General features: G+C 43.5%; 1 protein-coding gene across 1 annotated transcript; it reads right to left on the bottom strand.

Moving 5' to 3' along the window:
- Positions 1 to 1,496: 1,496 nt before the first annotated feature.
- LOC128056183 (olfactory receptor 2H1-like) lies at positions 1,497 to 2,429 on the bottom strand. Its single transcript, XM_052648874.1, has one exon. It carries the CDS (start codon positions 2,265 to 2,267, stop codon positions 1,497 to 1,499), a length of 771 nt encoding a protein of 256 aa, XP_052504834.1. The 5' UTR covers positions 2,268 to 2,429.
- Between the last annotated feature and the right edge of the window lie 14,426 nt (positions 2,430 to 16,855).

The following is a 16,855-nucleotide window of genomic DNA, read 5'->3' as shown; positions in this document are numbered from 1 at the left end:
TCCTTCCAAGGAACACCCAGGGCTGATCTCCTTTAGAATGGACTGGTTGGATCTCCTTGCAGTCCAAGGGACTCTCAAGAGTCTTCTCCAACACCACAGTTCAAAAGCATCAATTCTTCGGCGCTCAGCCTTCTTCACAGTCCAACTCTCATATCCATACATGACCACTGGAAAAACCATAGCCTTGACTAGACGGACCTTTGTTGGCAAAGTAATGTCTCTGCTTTTGAATATACCATCTAGGTTGGTCATAACTTTTCTTCCAAGGAGTAAGCGTCTTTTAATTTCATGGCTGCAGTCACCATCTGCATTGATTTTGGAGCCCAGAAAAATAAAGTCTGACACTGTTTCCACTGTTTCTCTATCTATTTCCCATGAAGTGATGGGACCAGATGCCATGATCTTCGTTTTCTGAATGTTGAGCTTTAAGCCAACTTTTTCACTCTCCTCTTTCACTTTCATCAAGAGGCCTTTTAGTTCCTCTTCACTTTGTGCCATAAGGGTGGTGTCATCTGCATATCTGAGGTGATTGATATTTCTCCCGGAAATCTTGATTCCAGCTTGTGCTTCTTCCAGTCCAGCATTTCTCAAGATGTACTCTGCATATAAGTTAAATAAGCAGGGTGACGATATATAGCCTTGACGTACTCCTTTTCCTATTTGGAACCAGTCTGTTGTTCCATGTCCAGTTCTAACTGTTGCTTCCTGACCTGCATATAGATTTCTCAAGAGGCAGATCAGGTAGTCTGGTATTGCCATCCCTTTTAGAATTTTCCACAGTCTATTGTGATCCACACAGTCAAAGGTGTTGGCAAGGTCAATAAAGCAGAAATAGATGTTTTTCTGTCAAAGCATCAGGATATAACAAATGAAAGACATGATTAATATATTCTGCCTGGGAGTGGAGACCTTAGGGGTTTAGTTTTTGCTTTGCTCAACTGTTCAGACCCTGGCAACCCTGCAGAAGCCTGCAGGCCATGTGGCATCAGCTGATGGGCGCAAGTGTCATCTGGAGTACAGGTGGGTGGGGCCCTGAACACTCATAGTCCTGGGAGAACAGGTCTTGTCTACCTGTCCTCCAGGCTGCATGCTTCCTCCAGGCCCTGTCCCCTGCATTCAGGGGCTGTTCTCTTCCTTCTGGAAAGTACGGGATAAGTGCATGGTGGAGGGTGTCCCAGGGAAGGCCTGCCATCAGGGAAGGCCTAAGCATCATGATGCTTACTCCCGCCTACATGTAGACCCCAAACCTCTCCTTGTTTTCACTCATACCAAAGCTCCCTGAAGTTCTCTCTACTCTTTTTTTTTTTAAACTCTGTTTCCCTTTTTCCAACATACATGTCTCCTGTAACACACACACACACACACACACAGACACACTGTGACTCACTGTAGCGGCTTGGATAGGTATAGGGAAGGCTGTAGACTGGAGAGGTCTAACTTGCTTGAAAAAGAATAAAGAATATCCTCTCAATGAAAGCGCATCAAGCAGCTTACCTTTAGTTCTCCCTGGAGTCCTTGTCTTTCCCCAGCAACCTCCTGAGCGCCCTCTTTACCTCCTTGTTCCTCAGGGTGTATATGAGGGGATTAAGTAAAGGGGTGCCCACTGCATAGAAGAGACCAAAGAACTTGCCCCTTTTCTGGGAGTAGGGATTTTTGGGCTGGAGGTAGACAGCAATGACCAAGCTGTAGAAGAGGGTGACCACAATGAGATGGGAGGAGCAGGTCCCCAGAGCCTTCCTCCATGCTACGGCAGAGTTAATCCTCAGCACTGCCCGGGCAACGGCACCGTAAGAGATAAGGATGAGAGTAAGCGGCATGACCAGGAAGATGACACTGGACACAGCTAACTGGATTTCATTGTAGGTGGTGTCTCCACAGGACAGTTGAATCAGAGAAGGGACTTCACACACAAAGTCATCTGTCTGCCGATGTGGGCAGAAGGGCAGGCAGAGGGTCGGTGGTGTCTGGACTACTGATTGGACCAGACCCATTACCCAGGCCATGGCCGCCAGCGGCCAGCGCAGGCAGGGGTGGATGATGGTGGCATAGTGGAGGGGCTGGCAGACAGCCACGTAGCGGTCAAAGGCCATCACGGTCAGGAGGACACACTCCGTGGTCCCCAGGAACAGGAGGATGAAGAGCTGGACAGAGCAGCCAAGGAAGCTGATGGTCTTCCTTGGGCCCCAGAGGTGGACCAGCATCTGCGGGACACAGCTTGTGGTGAAGCAGAGGTCCAGGAAGGAGAGGTTGGAGAGGAAGAAGTACATCGGGGAGTGGAGCCTGGGCTCCAGCACGCACAGCAGGATGATGAATGTGTTGCCCACCAGAGTCAGGAGGTAAGAGATCGAGACAACCACAAAGACGATTCTCTCAAGCCCTGGGTGTTCAGAGAAGCCCACAAGGAAGAAGTCCACCGGGGAGCTGTGGTTGACCACGGCCTGTTCCTGTCCAGACCTAGAGGGATGAGGGCTGTCTGAGCTGTGTGTTCCCACCTGTCTTATAAGAACTCAGCCTGGGTGCTTGTCAGGTCATACCAGGTGGGCATTTCTCTTCTGTCGTCACTCACTCAGCCTGTTTCCCAGCACATCAGCATCCAGCAGCGCCTTCTCTTCCCCTGCTCCTCCTGATCAAATGAGGTCCAGTGAAAGTGAGGAAGCCGTGAATGTGCAGAAGACAGATGGAGACTCACACTGGTATCTCAGACGTACTGAGTGAAGGCAAAAGAAACTGATGTGAAACAGGGAAGAATCAATCAGTTTTCCTTAATTCAACAATCATTTATTAAATGCCTATTTTGTTCTGAGGACTGTGGTAGTTTTCAGTATTCTCTTCTGTCAGAAATCATTACCAAAGGATTCATTTTTACTGAGTTTCCTTCCTGAGAGTATCTATGCAGTACTTCCTATTTTGGATCATACATTTTCTGGATCACTCATGTTTTATCCACCTTACTTTCATTTGTAGGGGAGCCACCAGAGGCAGAATGTATGAATTAAGGACATTTCTTCTCTGTATGAAGTGACCCCACCACAGAGATATTGACTAGGTTATCTTGTCCCATGAAAAACTTGTGATTGGGACTTCCCTGGTGGTCCAGTGGCTGACTCTGAGCTTCCTCTGATCAGGGAACCAGATCCCATTTACATATCAGATCTGGCACAGACAAATAAGTATTTTAAAAAATGATGATTTATTAAACTAAGTACAAGAGTGTATTCTAAAAATAAAAAACCTGAGGACTTCCCTGGTGGTCAGTGGCTAAGATTTCGAGCTCCTAATGCAGGAGGCCCAGGTTTGATCCCTGGTCAGGGAATTAGATCCCACATGTCACAACTAAAGATCCCATGTGCCGCAAAAGACCTCATGCATCCAAATAAGTAAATAAAAATTTTTTTTAATAAAGCCCTAAGCTCAACTTAGCATTACATGCATGTCACAAAATAAGACCAAACAGGCAGCCAGTTGTCTTGCTTTGGAGGTAGAAACATCTATACTAATTGGACCTTGAAATAAGGAAGATGATGTAATTTAAAAAAATGCTTTCCCTTTCAGATAAGATTACATCAAAAGCAAAATATGCTGAGTTGATATTGAGATATTTAAGTAGAACATAGAATTTGTTGAATGCTTTCTTAATTCTACTCAGTATTTGAGATTTTAAAACTTTCTATATCCAACTCTGAAACTTGCAGAAAATTTCCAAGTCTAAAAATTCTTGTTTATTCTTGATCAATGAATTGTTAGCATTTGCCACTTTTAAATCATTCTATCTTTTCTTTATATACACAGTTATATTTATTCAGAGCTATTGGCGAGTAGGTTGTGTACATAATGCTTCTTCACACCTTCATATGTTAGCATGTAGGCAATGGCACCCCACTCCAGTACTCTTGCCTGGAATATCCCATGGACAGAGGAGCCTGGTAGGCTACAGTCCATGGGTTCGCTAAGAGTTGGACACGACTGAGTGACTTGACTTTCATGAATTGGAAAAGGAAATGGCAACCCACTCCAGTGTTCTTGCCTGGAGAATCCCAGGGACGGGGGAGCCTGGTGGGTTGCCATCTATGGGTTCACACATAGTCAGACACGACTGAAGTGACTTAGCAGCAGCAGTTTCTAATAAAAAGGAAATTCTTTTATGTAAACGTAGTACAGCTACTCAATATAGAAAATCCACCATTGGCAAAACATTGACTGTGGCTCATACTCATAATTTTGCTAATAATGTTATTTATAGCAAATTTCCCCATAAAAGATCCAGTGCCTATCACTTATGTGTGACCTTGCTCCTATAGTAGCATTTCCTTAGCTACTGAAATGAACAAGTCTTCAAGTATAATGTGATGGGTTCAAGTCTCACCAGAAGAAGCAGAGGCTGGTGTACAGCTGGCCTCATGCAGTCGTTCAAAAGGGAGGAAAGGGATAGAAAATGTTGAGATCACCAAGAAATTGAAGGCCAATAAAGCAAAGATGATGGGTGTGTGAGAGAAGGAAGTCTGCACAGTAAGGAGGATTCTGGGCAAGTAAGTCAAGAAAACATCCTGGAGAAGGTGACCCGGATCTTTGCTGTGAAAGGCAGTTTGGGTCACAGGTGAGCTCACAAACAATCCTAAAGGAAATCACTCCTGAATATTCATTGGAAGGACTGATGCTGAAGCTGAAACTCCAATACTTTGGCCACCTGATACGAAGAACTGACTCATTGGAAAAGACTCTGATGCTGGGAAAGATTGAAGGCAGGAGGAGAAGGGGTCGACAGAGGATGAGATGGTTGGATGGTATCACCGACTGGATGGACCTGAGTGTGAGTAAGCTCCAGGAGTTTTGGTGATGGACAGGGAAGCCTGGCATGCTGCTGTCCATGGGGTCACAAAGAGTTGGACATGACTGAGTGACTGGACTGAACTGAGCCCACAGATGGTTGTGAGATGTGGAACCACTCTGGCAGTCAAGGGGCAGAGCCAGGGGTCTTCTGAGAAGAGACAATCGTAGGAAGCCATTCAGAGGATGTGGTGGCAAGCATATGGGTAGCTTTGATGGCAGAAAATGTCCCAGAAGCTTTTGGAATGGGAGAGGCTTTCATGCTGGCTCAGTGGTAAAGAATCTGTCTGCTAGTGCAGGGGATGCAGGAGATGTGTGCTTGATCCCTGGGGAGGGAAGATCCCCTGGAGGAGGAAATGGCAGCCCACTCCAGTATTCCTGCCTGGAAGATTCCAGAGGAGCCTGGCAGGCTACAGTCCATGGGGTCACAAAAGAGTCAACATAGCTTCGCTACTAAACAACAACAACAACAAAGCATCTCTTCATCACAGAGTCACCATTTTATGTTAGAAGCTACATTTCATCGCCTTTTTGTTAGGACTCCTTTATGTCTTCTTCTCCAGTTCTTCCATTGTTACTTTCCGTTTGAGGATAAGATTTGTTCCCTTTAGTAACTTTTTTTTTTTTTTGCAGCTTATGGAATATTAGTTCCGTGACCAGGCATTGAATCCATGCAGTGAAAATGTGGAGTCCTAACTGCTGGACCACCAGGGAATTTCCAACAATTTGAGTAATAAAGAGTGTATAAAATATGTCCATAGGCTTTACAAGATAATAAAATAAACACATGGCATACCTGCCCCCGACTCCCTTTTAAGAGCAGAACAAATGTTACCCATAGCTCTGGATACCTCTCTGATCACATCTGATCACAAAGAGACATCTTCTCTTTGCCCTTTAGGAAGGAATCGGTATTCTGCTTATTTTAAATTTCTTTTGAACTTTATAGGTGTCCTATTGCTTGTATCTCAGCAATTACCCATCAAGTTTTATTTATCCATCAGCTGTAGAATTTCCTATGTTCTTATTTTCTTGGCAATGTGTTGCCTTACTCTGTATGTTATTTCTGGATATCTTCAGGTTCTATCTTCCTTTGACTCTCCATTCCTTCTTTTTGTCTGTCTTTCATAACAGGTCTTTTCCTCACCCTCTTTCTCTAGGTTCTTCTTTTCTCTTACACCAAGAAAGGCAAACACTACTTCCTAGTTCCCATTGATTTCAATATTGAATGTTTAATCTTTTATCGGTCACCAAAGAGTCAGTCATTTCTAAGAGCTACAAGGTCATGAGATGCAAATTCGGCATCCAGTAATGATAATTTCATATTTTATTTTCATAGTTACCATCTCTTGAGTGTTTCCTAAGCACCAGGCACTATGTTAAAATTTTTTTCTAAATATCTGTATTTCACAAAAACCATGGAAAAACTTGTTGATACTATCCCTCATTTGTAGAAGAAACAGCCTCAGAAAGGATGAATAAGTCACCCAAGATTATCCAGCTAGTAAGCACCAGGGCCAGATTTCTAGATCCTGTTTCATTCATAATATTAATGACGATATATAGTAATGGAAGGGCTATAGGAGAAGAATAAATATGTGACTTACCCACAATCAAGTCAGCCTCCTTATTGCCTTGCTACCAGAGCATCCCCATGATATGGAGCTTTTGGACTGGTTCAAGCCTTCACTTGATCCTCATACTGAAAACTAAAAGCAAATTATGAGAAATACTGTATCCTTGAAATTGATTAAGGCTCAGATTTCAGGTAAGGGTAATGATTGCTATGGCTTCCTTCCCCAGTCACTTTGCAAAGCACATCACAATAGATTGCTGTTTATGACAACTTCAAGAGATGGGCACAATTATTATCTTCTTTTTTGGACGAAGAAATGAAAATGAACAGAGGACGAATCACTTGCTCTGAAAGTGTAGCTAGCAAGCACCACCGCTGAGATTTGAACCCAGGGTGGTGGTTGAGGAGGTCATATAATAACAACATCCCACCATCACTTTGCTCAACATGTGAGGCCAGAGGCAGCCTTTTACTGTGGAGCTTTTTGATAACAAGTTCTCCTCCTCAATCCAGGAAGTTAACTTCTCTTTTAGTGGTACTGGAGGTAGAAAGGGAAGAGTGGTGAGGTGATGGAGGGAGTGATCCCAGGACTCTTATACCATGGAGAGAAACACCTCCTCAATTCTGCCAAGCAATTCACAATTAGTTAGCGACTGCTACTAATCATGGTTAAGACAAGACAGGAGGATCTAGAGAAAATGTGCCAGAAACAATGCTCCCTTTGGTAAATAGAAAGGTCTCCCTCTGCTCCCCTGAGTCACAGGGGAGTACAAGGGTATTGTTTTCTTTTTACTACCACCTCCGGAGGGTCATGGGCTTCCTTCAGTGGTAAAGAGTCTGCCTGCCAGTGCGAGAGCTGCAGGAGATGCGGGTTCAATCTCTGGGTCGGGAAGATCCCCTGGAGAAGGAAATGGCAAACTACTCCAGTATACTTGCCTGGAAAATCCCATGCACAGAGGAGCCTGGTGGGCCACAGGACATGGGGTCACAAAAGAGTTGGACACGACTTAGCAACCAAACAACAACAACAAGGGGAACAACAGCCTGCCTACTTAGAGTAAAGACTATTTCACAGGCTCCCTTTCAATTTCATGTGGTTGTACGATGTTAGGCAATAGGATGTAGGAGAAATCTCTTCTGGCCATTTCATGGAGCCTTTTAAAAAATACCACTGAAGCTCTCTCTTCCTGGAATAACGATGGAATGGCTGGAGCACTAGATACCATTTTGGACCACAACAATGTGGACCATGTCGTAAAAATAGCAGAGCTCAAAGGAAAGTGGTCCTGAGTTGCTTTTTTTGAACAGAATGATCACATTGGCTCTGAATCTTCTCCTTCTGAATTTTGAAGTCACTACTATCTTTATGAAGCCAAATATTTTTAGGTATCTGTTAATGGTAACAGAGCTTAATCCTAAGTGAAATCCCCAGCTGACAGAAGAAAGTACTAAGCTTGAGGATGGTGAAATAATTTGCATAAAAGTAGGAAGCAGAGCCTGAATTTATTCTAGGAAGGCCTAATAGCTGCAAAGTGGATGAGGGCCACTGGCCCACACGCCACACGACACCTCCTAGTGCGTTGACTACTCCAGGTATTTTGTCCATTTAGTCATTTTTCACCAGTTGCCATCAGACTAAGATCATGGCTCAGTGATAGTTCTTGAGTTGTATATATATAATGTATATATTATATATATTGGGTTTATTTGGTTAGATTTGACCAAAAATCTAACCAAAGATTAGATTTGACCTCTGACTTCAGTTAAATTCCTTGATTTCAGATAATATTATAGATTATATTATTGATCTTTCCAAGTTTTGGATTATGCAAAGTATTATTGGATGTTGCATGTTTGGGAGTAGGGAAGGCACAGGATCATAACAATTAACCTACTATCATCAGTTCAGTTCAGTCACTCAGTCGTGTCCCAATCTTTGAGACCCCATGGACTGCAGCACGCCAGGCCTCCCTGTTCATCACCAACTCCTAGAGCTTACTCAAGCTCATGTCCATTGAGTCAGTGATGCCATCCAACCATCTCATCCTCTGTTATCCCCTTCTCCTCCTACCCTCAATCTTTCCCAGCATCAGGGTCTTCTCAAATGAATCAGCTGTTCGCATGAGGTGGCCAAAGTATTGGAGTTTCAATTTCAACATCAGTGCTTCCAATGAACACTCAGGACTGATCTCCTATGGATGGACTGGTTGGATCTCCTCGCAGTCCAAGGGACTCTTAAGAGTCTTCTCCAGTACCACAGTTCAAAAGCATCCATTTTTCAGCACTCAGCTTTCTTTATAATCCAACTCTCACATCCATACATGGCTACTGGAAAAACCATAGCCTTGACTAGATGGACCTTTGTTGGCAAAGTAATGTCTCTGCTTTTGAATATGCTGTCTAGGTTGGTCATAACTTTCCTTCCAGGGGGTAAGCGTCTTTTAATTTCATGCCTTCAATCATTATCTGCAGTGATTTGGGAGCCCCCCGCAAATAAAGTCAGCTGCTGTTTCCACTGTTTCCCCATCTATTTGCCATGAAGTGATGGGACTGGATGCCATGATCTTCATTTTCTGAATGTTGAGCTTTAAGACAACTTTTTCACTCTCCTCTTTCACTTTCACCAAGAGGCTCTTTAGTTCTTCTTCACTTTTTGCCATAAGGGTGGTGCATATCTGAGGTTCTTGATATTTCTCCCAGCAATATTGATTCCAGCTTGTGCTTCATCCAGGCCAGCAATTTGCATGATGTACTCTGCATAGAAGTTCAATAAACAGGGTGACAATATACAGCCTTGACAGACTCCTTTTCCTATTTGGAACCAGTCTGTTATTCCATGTCCAGTTCTACCTGTTGCTTCCTGACCTGCATACAGATTTCTTTAGAGCCCGTCATGTGGTCTGGAATTCCCATATCTTCCAGAATTTTCCAGTTTATTGTGATCCACACAGTCAAAGGCTTTGGCATAGTCAATAAAGCAGAAATAGATGTTTTCCTGGAACTCTCTTGCTTTTTCCATGATCCAGCGGATGTTGGCAATTTGATCTCTGGTTCCTCTGCCTTTTCTAAAACCAGCTTGAACATCAGGAAGTTCACAGTTCACGTATTGCTGAAGTCTGGCTTGGAGAATTTTGAGCATTACTTTACTAGCGTGTGAGATGACCTACTATAGTGCTAGCTTTTCTTGGCCGTCTGCTTAGCAACTATTGATTGAGCACAGAAACCGGTTCCCATCCGTGCATGGTGCATAGCTTGTAGCCAGTTCCATCTTGAGCCAGTGACAGCATAAAAAAGATACATACCCCTTCCCTCACCCCTTTCTCTGTTTCCTCCTCTCTTTTGCTATTGAATAGGTAATATATACACAGGGGGCCGAGAAATGAAATATTGCTGGCTGTATCAGAAAACTCACAGTCATCAGCGATTGCAGCACTGGTGAGCTGGTGAACCCTGAGGGAAGTCAGGAAGGAAACAAAGAGTACCTGCCATCTAGAAGCCATCAGACTGCAGCTGCTCCCTACAGTGAGCCCTGAGGGAACTCAGGATGAGAAAACACAGGATACTAGCCCCAGAGAGCTGAGATGCATATCAAAGGAAGGATTTCAATGAGCCCAGACTCTTAACATCTTCCCACAGGTAGAAAAGCAGTAAATTCCTTAAGACACCTAGTTTTCTTTTATTAACAGTAATCTTTTATTTCCAGTACCTGACCTTTGTTGTAAAACTCCTATATATCCTAGCTTCCACTTCACCTTATTGAAGCAGTTTTCTCAGGTTTACTTGAGATGTTGCTCTGGTGCTTAAAGTTGGTGGCATGTCCCCTGAAGAAAACACAACCCTTAACTTTTAGGTGGTGAATATATATTTTTTTAGTCGACCCTGCAAAACTAAAAACCGGAGAAGGCCCTGGCGACCCACTCCAGTACTCTTGCCTGGAAAATCCCATGGACGGAGGAGCCTGGTAGGGTGCAGTTCACGGGGTTGCTAAGAGTCAGACATGACTGAGTGACTTCACTTTCACTTTTCACTTTCATGCATTGGAGAAGGAAATGGCAATCCACTCCAGCATTCTTGCCTGGAGAATGCCAGGGACAGGGGAGCCTGGTGGGCTGCCGTCTATGGGGTCGCACAGAGTTGGACATGACTGACGTGACTTAGCAGCAGTAGCCACAGCAGCAAAACTAAAAACAGTAACAGGACAAGGTACATAATAAGTAAATCTCCCTCCCATTCCAGTTCCTTAGACAATACAGTTTGTTTCCTCTCAGAGATATTGCATGTATGCACATTTCAGCATATGTGTGTATATATTTTTCTTTTTTAAATACCAGAAAATTATACATTTTGTAACTTGATTCTTTCAGTTAATTCCTCTGTATACACTTTCATTTATTTAATTCCTTGTTGATATGTTGTTTCCATTTTTTGGATGACAAGTAATATCACATGAATATACTTGTATTGATACATATCTTATTTCATATATATATGAGTATACTGATAGAATAAATTCCTAAAGTGAAATTGCTGGGTTTAGGGTAGATAGATGAAAAAAAAATTAGTTATAGCTTTGGTACCACAAAAGAATTATGTAACACATATAAACTCTAAAGCGTAATTGTGTCATAATCAACACTTATGGTTTTTACATTTTTATGACAGCTTGATGACACACTATATGGTTTTAAACATTAATTGTTGTTTTGCTTGTATTTATTTTCCTTTAGAACATTTATGTTTTAAGTTATAACATTATTTTATCTTTAATTGACTGAATATGTGTTTTCTCTTAATTAATTAATAAGGCAACATACATTTAGTTCCATTCAATACATTGCTTCACCAAACATTAAGCTCCCAAAGTTAAACATTAAACATGACAGGATGGGGCTTCCCTGGTAGCTTAGCTGGTAAAGAATCCTTCTGCAATGCAGGAGACCTGGGTTGGATCCCTGGGTTGGGAAGATCCCCTGGAGAAGGACATAGCAACCCACTCCGGTGTTCTGGCCTGCAGAATCCCCATGGACAGAGGAGCCTGGCAGGCTACTGTCGATGGAGTCACCAAGAGTCAGACATGACTGAGCACAGCACAGCATGTGACAGGATGAGCTATCAGGGGGTTCTCAAACGTCTTATTCACTCTTGAAAATCCTCAAGTGACCCCTGTCAGCATTTAGATTGGACTTCATTTATTTAAAAAACAAATATACTCTGAATTTCACAGTAGCTTGTCTCTTTCTCTGTCTCTCTGGGTAGGTCTGCTTGGTTTGGAGAGTTATGAAGAGCAGCATACTCTCTGCAGTCTCCTTGGCCTTGTCTTCTTTCACTCAGCCGGTATGCGGCACGTCCATCCGTATCGTTGCTTGCAGGTATAATTCAACCATGTTTATTGCTGATGCTGTTCTACAGTTTAGTTATCTATGTCCCTATTACTGGAAGGTATTTGGGTTGTTTCAGTTTGGCATGTCCATTTTTTATTTTGACAAATGTTTTCCAAATGGTCGTTCTTTGAGATTAGACAGACTTTCCCTACAGCCGTTATTAAATAAGAATTCACAGATGCATTTTGATTGAGTTTGTTTGGCATTTCTTTTTATTTATTTATGGCTATCTGAATCTTATTAAAAAGCGGAGCCATTACTTTGCCAACAAAGGTGTGTCTAGTCAAGGCTATGGCTTTTCCAGTGGTCATGTAAGGATATAAGAGTTGGACTATGAAGAAAGCTGAGCACCAAAGAATTGATGTTTTTGAACTGTGGTGTTGGAGAAGACTCTTGAGAGTCCCTTGGACTGCAAGGAGAGCCAACCAGTTCATTCTGAAGGAGATCAACCCTGGGATTTCTTTGGAAGGAATGATGCTAAAGCTGAAACTCCAGTACTTTGGCCACCTCATGAGAAGAGTTGACTCATTGGAAAAGACCCTGATGCTGGGAGGGATTGGGGGCAGGAGGAGAAGGGGACGACCGAGGATGAGATGGCTGGATGGCATCACCAACTGAATGGACGTGAGTCTGAATGACCTCCGGGAGCTGGTGATGACCAGGGAGGCCTGGCGTGCTGCGTTTCATGGGGTCGCAAAGAGTCGAACATGACTGAGCGACTGAACTGAACTGAACTGAACTGAGTCTTCCTTGCTGCATGGACTTATCTCTAGTTTCTGTGAGTGGGGACTTCTCTCTAGTTGCAGTACACGGGCTTCTCGTTGCAGTGGCTTCTCTTGTTGCAGAACACAGGCTATAGGGCCAGCAGGCTTTGGCAGTTGGCATATAGGCCCAGTAGCTGTGGCTCCTGGGCTCTAGGGCCCAGGTTCAATAGTGGCGGTGCACGGGCTTAGCTGCCCCGTGGCATGTGGGATCTTCTTGGACTAGGGATCAAACCTGTGTCTCCTGCATTGGCCAGCAGATTCTTCATCACTGAGCCACCAGAGAAGCCTTCTGACTGGAATTTCTGAAGCAATATTCATGATCTCAAGGCAGTTTTACAAACTGCTTCATAGCATTTTGAAAGAGATAGGAAAGAGGCTTCTGCTCCAGGGAGTCCCAGTAGGGTCAGTGATGTGCCCTAGACCGCCTGGTCAGCTGTCCAAGCTGGGAGGCTGTGGATGTCCAGGACATTTGTTTTAAAACCTGCAAAAGTTTCCACAGCATGATCTTTGAACTTGGCTAGTTTTCTGAATTTGTTAGAGGGGCAAAGGAAAAGAGATCTTTTTGCCTCTGAAAAAGTGTATTGTGACAGAGAAAAAAAAAAAAACAAGTCAGATGGGCACTGTGGTGAGAAGCAAGGAGGAGTCAGTTCCCAAGAAGAATCTATAGACAGCAAGAGACATTGGGATGTTTGGGACAGCCCTTCCCCTGGACTTAGGCTGGGAGGGAATTGCACGTAAGAAGGGAGGAGGGTAAAGAGAGATCAGAGTCCAGATTTGTTATTCTTGTTCCTTGAAAGGACTGAGTTTCTCGGAATCCGGATCCTGTCTGGGGAGGGAATCACGTGAACTAGTTTTTCCTGCGAAAATCTGTGGCTTGCCCTAGAGTAACTCAAGGCAGTAAAATCCCCCGCTCCAGTGGGCAGTTTTTCTACTGCTGTGTGGAATTGCCTCGCAGTGTTGTCTTTTATTATTCACAGTCCTGGGAGAGCAGTTCTCTCCCACGGTGCCATCTTCCTCCAGGCTCCGAGTCCTGCACTTGCCACCGCTCTTTGTTTACCTCTGCCCAGGCAGGGTCTGCCACATGCATCCAAAGGCTCCTTGCATCCTCTGCTTTCCTTTATCTATTTATTCCATCAACTCATACATTACCTATAATAAAAAGGTATGCAAGGGCATATACTCCCCACCCTTCTTTCCACTGAAGCACAATGTGAGAAGATGAGGACTGTAGAAATAGAGGTTTGCATTTGAACCCTTACTTGTTGTTTAGTCTCTCAATTGTGTTCAACTCTTTGCGACCCTATGGACTGTAGCCCGCAAGGCTCCTCTGTCCATGGGATTTCCCAGGCCTGAATACTAGAGTGGGTTGCCATTCCCTTCTCCAGGGGATCTTGTGGATCCATGGGTTAAACCCATTTCTCCTTCATTGGCAGGTGAACTGTTTACTGCTAAGCCACTAGGGAAGCCTGTGGAACCCTTACTTACCAGCTAGCACTAATATGACTGTGGATAAGTTAGCATCCTGTTTATCCATAAGGGTACTAATACTTACTTGTCAGAATCCTAAATTACTTAATGAAGTACCATTTAATAAAACTTTGTGCAGTTCCTGTAACATAATCACTACTCACTAAGTGTTAGCATATTAAGAAGCAGAGACATTACTTTGCCAACAAAGGTCCGTCTAGTCAAGGCTATGGTTTTTCCAGTGGTCATGTATGGATGTGAGAGTTGGACTGTGAAGAAAGCTGAGCACCGAAGTTTTGAACTGTGGTGTTGGAGAAGACTCTTGAGAGTCCCTTGGGCTGCAAGGAGATCCAACCAGTCCATTCTAAAGGAGATCAGTCCTGGGTGTTCTTTGGAAGGAATGATGCTAAGGCTGAAACTCCAGTACTTTGGCCACCTCATGTGAAGAGTTGACTCATTGGAAGAGACTCTGATGCTGGGAGGGATTGGGGGCAGGAGGACAAGGGGACGACAGAGGACGAGATGGCTGGATGGCATCACCAACTCGATGGACGTGAGTCTGAGTGAACTCTGGGAGTTGGTGATGGACAGGGAGGCCTGGTGTGCTGCGATTCATGGGGTCGCAAAGAGTCAGACACGATTGAGCAACTGAACTCTACTTAACTGAAGTGTTATTTTCCTATTAAGATTCACTTACTTATTCATTTATTGATTTACTCATACATTTGGCAAATATTTAGTAAGAATGGAGTGTCAGACAGCCTGAGAAGTGTTGAAGATACAAGTTAAGACTTAGCCATGGCCCTCAAGAGTCTCACTGTTTACTGAGGGTGAAGGACAAGTACACTGATGACATTATTTCTAGAGAAACATGCTCTGGGAAGTTTGCTGAAGGAGTATAGAAGGACAGAAAATGGGCATGTAACCCAGCATAGGATGGAAGAGAGTCAGGGAGGTCTTCCTGAAGGAGACGCTGCTTCTGTTGTATATTCTTATAAATCCATGGTGTTGGGGGTGTAGCTAAAGGGAAAGCCATGTTCAATGATCTGGTGGCAGAGAGCCTGGCATGTTCAAAATTACACAGGGAATTCAGGACCCCACACATGGAAAGAAGTGGCTAGATCTACAGATCTGCAGCTCAGGGTGGGGCTGTGGATATAGATGTGAAGGGTGTCAGCAGACAACTATCACCCCTGGGAAATATTCCTGGGATCCTCCTCCCACTGAGAATGTAAAACTTGGCACCAAGGTGGTATAGGTCCCAATATGTACATTCCCAGGCCAGAAAGGTAAAGCAGAAAGGGTATTAAAAAAGAATGATTTAATTTAAAGCAGCTTTAACCATCTATTCTCCACTTCTCTTTCCAATAATGATGTGGAAACCTAAGAAACTGAGGGGTGCAAATAAAATGTGAAAACTGAAAGCTGTTTCCTCAAGTCTGCTTTGTACAGCTTTTTCTTTCTCTCTCCAGACCCAACACCCATCCTTGTCCTGCTAGAGGAGGTTCACTTTTTCTATCACTTTCAACCTGATCTGATGTTTTTTGCCTGGCCACTGATGATGTTTCAGAGTTCCCAAATCTTATTGGACAGCGGGTGCAGGGTAGCCCTTTTCTACTGTGGGGTAAGCCAAACATCACAATCATGTTTTCTAAACAGAGAGACTCTTGGAACCTGCAGAAATATCTGAAGGGAGAAGAGCAGGTCAGGGCTTTCAGTCTATTCCATCAAGTTGCATTCTTCCCTCTTCATATTCATTCTGTTTATAAAAAAATTTGTCTACCGCACAAAGTATATTTAAATAATAATTAGTTTTACCAACTTTATTAACTATCTATTAAGAGCTTCAGTTAAAAGAACATGATTTATGTTAAGCTTGTTGAAATATTGGAATGAGTTCCTGGATCCCATTACTTGTGTAGACACTTCTGCAAAGCCAAGTTCTCTAGGCTGGAAACTCCTGAAATAAAATGGGATCATGTGAAATTTGTCAATGAATGAAGGGACAGTAAATGTTCACTGAAAACACAGTAAAGAAATTAACTTGTTTTTTTTTTTTTTTTACAGACTTGAAATTATTTGGAACACTTTAAATACATGTTTTATTTTTTTTAAAAAAGGGTTTTATGGCGATGTCCTGAGACTTTCAGAGAGAGCAGGGATTAACTTGAAATGTTAGGAGATAAGAGTGATCAAGAAAATCCTCTGAGCATGCACAGTTTATGTTCTCCCTGTCTTTTTAAAAAAAATTATTCATTTACTTGGCTGTGCCAGGTCATAGCTGCAGCAGGCGGGATGGCATGGGAACTCTTAGTGGAGGCATGTGGGATACATTTCCCTGACCAGGTTGAAACCGGGTCCCCTGGATTGGGAGCTTGGAGTCCTAGTCACTGGACCACCAGGAAAGTCCCCTCTCTTTTTGTCCCTAATCCAAATGTGAAGATCCAGGGGGTCAACAGCTCCTTAGGTATTTCTGAGGTCACACTAGTGAGGGTCCAGGGGTAAAGGTGAGAAAATAGAGGCACTGTGGTGCGACAAGGCTATGTGGTTTTGCATGTGGAAGGTGGGAGTCAGTGTTGGATTGCTGGCTTCAAATTGTTCTCAAGTAGTGGATTTGGTTTCCAGGTTCTCAGACAGCATGAGAAGAATGTTAGAAAACTCAAGACCCAGGAATCTAAAGTTCTTTGTAAAGGACATTTATAAACAAAATTTTCTGAGTCTGGAAGACACTTAGGAATTCTCTCCAATCATCTCATTGTATAGACCAAAAAGCCAACATCCAGGGAGGTGAACAGACTTGCCCAGGTTAATTGAGTGTCAGCCCTGGGACTGGAACTCATGGG

This window comes from Budorcas taxicolor, chromosome 11 (genome assembly GCF_023091745.1).
Source record: "Budorcas taxicolor isolate Tak-1 chromosome 11, Takin1.1, whole genome shotgun sequence".
Taxonomy (NCBI): Eukaryota; Metazoa; Chordata; class Mammalia; order Artiodactyla; family Bovidae; genus Budorcas; species Budorcas taxicolor.
Note: the sequence above shows the minus strand (reverse complement) of the source record. Positions and strands in the feature narration are given on the sequence as shown.

Bases quoted from the DNA above. Each gene is read 5' to 3' on its own strand.
- LOC128056183 (XM_052648874.1), bottom strand. From the start codon at position 2,267: ATGTACTTCTTCCTCTCCAACCTCTCCTTCCTGGACCTCTGCTTCACC.